Source organism: Phoenix dactylifera, unplaced genomic scaffold (genome assembly GCF_009389715.1).
Source record: "Phoenix dactylifera cultivar Barhee BC4 unplaced genomic scaffold, palm_55x_up_171113_PBpolish2nd_filt_p 000854F, whole genome shotgun sequence".
In the NCBI taxonomy this organism is placed as follows: Eukaryota; Viridiplantae; Streptophyta; class Magnoliopsida; order Arecales; family Arecaceae; genus Phoenix; species Phoenix dactylifera.
The window spans coordinates 78477-84325 of record NW_024068218.1 but is presented as its reverse complement, the minus strand read 5'-3'; the positions used below and the strand labels follow the sequence as shown (position 1 = coordinate 84325).

At 47.8% G+C, this 5849-nt stretch overlaps 1 protein-coding gene across 1 annotated transcript; it reads left to right on the top strand.

Annotated features, from left to right (window-relative positions):
* Window positions 1-1692: 1692 nt before the first annotated feature.
* LOC103711304 (scarecrow-like protein 15) lies at window positions 1693-3327 on the top strand. The gene has a single exon (XM_008797396.3). The coding sequence runs from the start codon at window positions 1693-1695 to the stop codon at window positions 3325-3327; it is 1635 nt and encodes a 544-aa protein (XP_008795618.2).
* The last annotated feature ends 2522 nt before the right edge of the window (window positions 3328-5849 follow it).

The following is a 5849-nucleotide window of genomic DNA, read 5'->3' as shown; positions in this document are numbered from 1 at the left end:
TACAAATTATCTACTCTGACATGGAGAGGTAGTGATAATAAATAATAAGACTGAGCTCTTTGAGTCAAGTAATTGAAATGAGTATACCTTAATCTTTTAATGAGAATTCACCCCGTGGTTGCAGTAATTTCAGCTTCAATAGTATATATTTAAATTATTGCAGTTTAAAACTCATAGTTGGACGGCTGACCAGTCTATCTCAAGATGTGTACTGATCCCTTCCATCGGCAATGCACTCCTTTCTGCAACTAAACAAGCCATATCTTCGATATAGTTTCTTTGAATAAACTAGGATTTAAAGTAGGTCCACGCTCTGGATATGTTGCATGGAATAATATCACAAGATTTCTATTATATTGTGTTGATTCACCTTGGAATCGCAACTCCCGAATGTGAATTTGAAAGGAGTGGAGCAGAAATGCTAATAACTCGAGCCCGCGTGGAAACATCCTTTCGTGAGCGATTCAGCATCTCTCTCTCTCTCTCTCTCTCTCGCGTATGAACAATGACGTAGGCAAGGCACGCTTTATCTCTAGCTTTATCCCTTTCCCTGTTGAATTTGGTTCATCTCATGCAATCCAAGCCAAGTTGGGCATTTATATGCGTGAGGTTTCCCAAAATGTTGCAAGAGTTCTACTGCATAGAACTGTTCCTTGTGCAAGGTTTCAATGCTAATTATATCCCCAAGTTACATATCGCTCCAAAACTTTCATTTTCCTGTTGTAACTAAAATAACAACTGCATGTGTTTGTCCGCTACTAAATTAGAGTTGATTTATTTGAAAAAAAATTAATATTTTTTTTGCCAATGGTAAGGCCATTTAATTGTTACTCTAGCAAGATCGAAAAGGATCATGCTAACCTAATACAATCTAAGAGGAGTTAATTTACCCCATTCTAACCTAAGTTTTGTGGCCGAAAAATTCACCTAGGAAACCTAAAGGATAATCCTTTACAATGCAAAAAATATAATCTAATATGAATGCCTTGGAAGGGCCCTACTGGCTCCCAATGTAAAAATAATGACGATGGCAAAAAATTAACTATGTTACTGCTCGGTAAATATATAGAATGGAATTACTTCTTCATTCTTGGAAGGGTGCAATCATTTGAAGGTGATCCTTGATTGCATAACTCTTCCATTCCCAATCAGCCCATGATTCAACCATTCCCATATATTTGAAGAAGAATTAATCTCACATCATCCAGAAATAGTGAATTAGTCAAACTCATGCTATGTATCATCTTTTGTCATTGTGCATGCAGTGTAATTAAGTAATCAACAACTGCAGAGAAGTCAGAAGAAATTGTGTGGATTGTGGCCAAAATATCGCAGCAGGTCCCCCACGAGCCAAGCCCATGTCAGTCCCCATCAGTGCCTACAAAAAAAATCCAGAAAGCTACGGCTTTTCCCTGAAGCCTAACCAAATAAAAGAGTCCTTCTTGGACTTATGTCTTCCATGCCTGTTGCCATGCCCCCCATCCATCCTCATGCACACCACTAACTCCTCATCCCATAATCTCATCCCACCCCCCCCCCCGTTTTTTAACCCCCCCACCATTGCCAACCAAAAAGAACGCCCCTTCCCTCTCCTTCCCCTCGGAAGACAGACAGAGAACAAAGACTAGAGAAAGAGAGAGAGGGGAAGGGAAAGAGAGAGAGAGGTTTTTTTTCTCCTCTCTCTCTTTTGTCATGAAGCCCTCCAAAGTTCTCATTGACTCTCTACAGTCTCAGACTACTGTCCAATTCTCTCTCCCTTCTAAGCCTCTTGACTCCTCTGCCAACTCCAGCTCCCACTTTCCTACTAACCTCTTCTACGAGCCCACCTCTGTTCTTGATCCCCACCTCACCTCCAGCCCCGCCGCCGCGACCGCCGCCGCTGGCGGGGGCGGATCCGACGTCCCCCCTCTCCCGTGGGACTCCCACCACCGACAACACCTCCTCCACCCTCCGCCGCCCCCGCCACCCCCCTCCGACGACTGGGACTCCGTCGCCTGGCTCCTCTCCGAAAAGGACGGCCTTTCCAAACCCCCACACCACCCCCAGTTCCACTTCTCCGAGGGCGACAGCCCTTCGTATGCCTCGTTGTTCGATGGCCCCTTCGACCTTCCCGAGCCCTTCGACGCCTTGCCTCCCTTCTTCGACGCCGCCGTCACCGTCTTCTCCCCGACGCCGGCCTTCGACCGGACCCACCTCGAATTGCTCCTCCAAGCCGCCCACTCTGTCGAATCCAGCGATTTCGCGACAGCCCACGCGATATTGGCGCGGCTCAATCAATACCTCCCCGCCTCCGCCGGTTCCCCCCTCCAAAGAGTCGCCTTTCACTTCAAGGAGGCTCTTTTGGCCCTCCTTCCCCTCCCCGACCGCCCGGCCGCCGAACCGCCCCTCTCCGTCGTCGAGATCGTCCGCCGAATCAGCGCCTCCAAGGCCTTCTCTGATCTCTCCCTTGTGCCCCAGTTCGCCAGCTTCACCGCCAACCAGATCCTCCTCGAAGCCCTCGACGCCGCCGCTGCCGCCTCCGGAGGCGGAGGACTCAGCTCCGTCCACCTTATCGACTTCGAGATCGGGCTTGGGGGGCAGTGGTCCTCCTTCGCTCAGGACGTCGCCGCCCGGAGCCGCGCCGCCCGCGCTCCGCCGCCGAGACTCCGGATAACCGCCGTCGTCACGGAGGAGACCCAGGAGACTGCTCTCGCCGCCGAGAACCTCCGCGACTTCGCCGGCGGCCTCGGCCTCCGCCTCGCCGTCGACTTCGTCAGCGTGGGCGGCCTCGGCACCCTCGCCCTCAGCGGCATCCGCCTCGCCCTTGGCGAGCCCGTCGCCGTCGTCCTCACCCCGGCCATATTCCGTCTCCTCGGCGCCCCGGAGCCATCTGCCGCACTTCTCCGCTTCGTCCGCCGGGCTTCCCCTCGCGTCGTCGTCTTCATCGATACCGAGGGGAGCTGCTCCAGCGGCGCCGCGGCGGCGCCACTGCCGTCGCTGCGGCGGAGCGTGGCGGGTGGGATCGAGCACTACGCGGCGGTGCTGGAGTCGGTGGAGGCGGCCGGGCCGGGGGATGAGCGGGTTCGGTGGGTCGAGCGGACCGTGGTCCGGCCGAGGATTTTCTCGGCGGTCGGATCGTGGGGGTCAGACCGGGGCGGAGGGTGGAGGGAGACGTTGGCGGGGGCAGGGATGGCGCCGACCGAGTTCAGCGAGTTCGCCGAGTCGCAGGCCGAGTGGCTGGTCCGGCGGTCCCCGGTTGACGGATACCACGTGGCCAGAGGGGAGGGCTCCATGGTGCTGAGCTGGCGAGGGAAGGAGCTGGCCGCCACGTCAGCCTTTAGGTGCTGAGGGGGCGTTGGTGTGTGCTTAATTTGTCGTTTAGTGTCGGGTGCTGGCTTCAGCTGTTGTTTTCTACTTGTCTTCTTATTTATTCTCTCTCTCTCTATATGTTTAGAACAACTGACGTGGGTTAGACAGTGGACCAGAGCGAACCAGCCAAAGGGGTCTCTCTTAGTTAATGAGCATGTAGCTTGTCCTTTCTTGTTTTTAATATGAGACTAATCAAGGATGACTTCGTTAACTAAGTCTTTAGGTAGGGAAGCTAGCCTTTTTGTTGTATGATATATAAGCTACGATCAGATGGATAGATGGAAGATGGCTTATTTTATCAATTTTAGGTGGGTATATGTGGATTTTTTTGTTGGTGTTAGTACAAAAACAAACATGCTCCAAGCAAGGGCATGCTCAACATGATCAAGTTGACTTCAATTTTGTCTGGGTTCAACTGAATTCAAGCTCAGCCTAGCTAAGCACACTGAAGATCTATAGTTTGATTGCTTAGTTAAACCGAGCTGGTTTTTTTTTTTTTGGTACACAAGGTGGGAGGCTATGCCTCGACTAAATTCTAGGAAAATATGTACCCATGATATCAGCGTACATTAACAGTGTTCCCAACGAGCGTGGGGTGCTACGGATATATCCAATCCTCTGTTTTAGCTTCTTTCTTTTGACTTGGCATGTTGTACTTATGTTAGAGTAATATAAATGCCGTTTTTTACCAAAAAAAAAAAAAAAAACGAGTGTGGGATAGAAGCCTGGTTTTGATGGCCTTCACATGATGCCATACCCTGTAATACCACATCCATGTTGCGAGATGCATTCTGTTTATTTCCGCCTTTAACTTTGTCTAGAAGACCTTTCCAGCAGTGGAATATCGAGGCTGGAAGAAATGGAGCATCTAAATCTTCACTTTTGAGATGCATGCATTTCTACTCACTGTTCATTAAATTCGAGCATCACATGCATTTCCATACGCATCGCACTGAATATTGTTAGTTACTCGAGTTGCACATGCTCGTCTTTGGCATGCATGCTGCATGCAATCTACTTCCAGCGAACCACTGAAGGATCTCATAATCCTACATGCATCTTTTGAGACAACTTGTATTGCCCCTGTGATGACAGACTTTGTTTGCCCACTCAAAGCTACTGTACTTTCAGCTCCTTACAGCTCAGAACAGTGGGTTGGAGTAGAACTCAGAAGTTGATAACATTGTTGATAGATCTCTTTCAACAAACAAGGCTATAGAGTAATTTACTCAAGACCAATTCCTCTGGCCAAAACACTGGAGGCCAGATCAGGCCAGAATAGTAGAGGTCAGATCAGGCCAGAATACTGCAGTGGATCGCTACAGACACTGCAGGCCTGCTGGCTGTCGACCAATCAAATTTCCTCAGTTGACAAAATTGACTTCTAAAGAGTAATGAGATCAGATGCTGGCTGCCACCTTTTGTAATTAATTGCTGGCCTGCTACATCAAAGCCACCAATGATTCAAGTCGCGACTAAAAGAAGAGGAGAAAAAACCTCCAGCTTTTTGTTGCTTTGTAGGTCCTGATGGTCCTACGTCTGGGCCAGCATGCATGGTCATGGTTGCCAAGATAACTAGAAAAATATGCATTAAACTAGACCTAGTTTGGGGACTCTCTCACATGGAAGTGTGTTACCATCTGGGGCCCTTTCCATCAGTGATAGGGTGCGAGAATGGGTGTACGAATAAGGAGAGTGTGGTTATTGACACTCATGGAAATTTATAATATTTGCAAGCTAGGAACCCCACCCTGATCCATTTGATGTTTGGTGACTTTCCTGTCTAAAAAGCACTATGCGGCGAGCTTGACACAGATATCACATTAGGGAGCAATAGTTATAATCAACAGTAGCAACCAAAAGCTGCATTGTATTTTTCTTAAATATTAGAAAATAACTTATCTAACAGTTTCTGTTGCAGTCGTGTGTAAGGTAGATTTCGTATGGTTAGCTACATATGTCGCCATCTAGTTTACAAAACTATTAGCTTCTCTATAAATATATATCACTGCATAAGATTATAGAGATGCGATGCTTCCATTCTCCAGCAATCTTTTCTTAGAGAATGATATAAATCTCTAAAGATGGTGAGTCAGATAGCCATCTAATAACTTTTAAAAAAGTTATAGTGACTTTGCAACTAGCCACCTACCATTTCTTCATTAATAGAGGCTTTCTATTGTTTAATGCATGAACATTTTACTATAGAGCCTCTAAATTAGTGTTGCAATCACCATGGTGTATAAAATTTCTCACGATGATGTTTTTTTTTTGTGTGCGCGTGTGAGAGAGAGAGAGACAAAAGGGAGGGCAGCTGCCCATCCATTCTATCACAAATTTATACTGCAGCTATCTGCTCTAAGTGTAAATCTCCGGTCAAAAGGCAAATGCTAGAAGCAAAATGGTAATACTAGACATTTTTTAGCCAATATTAGATGAGAACTAGGGGACTAAGCATATTGGTAGCCTGGTATGTTCATTTGTGAGTTTGAATCCTCCAT

Coding starts and splice junctions, on each gene's coding strand:
- LOC103711304 (XM_008797396.3), top strand. CDS start 1,693: ATGAAGCCCTCCAAAGTTCTCATTGACTCTCTACAGTCTCAGACTACT.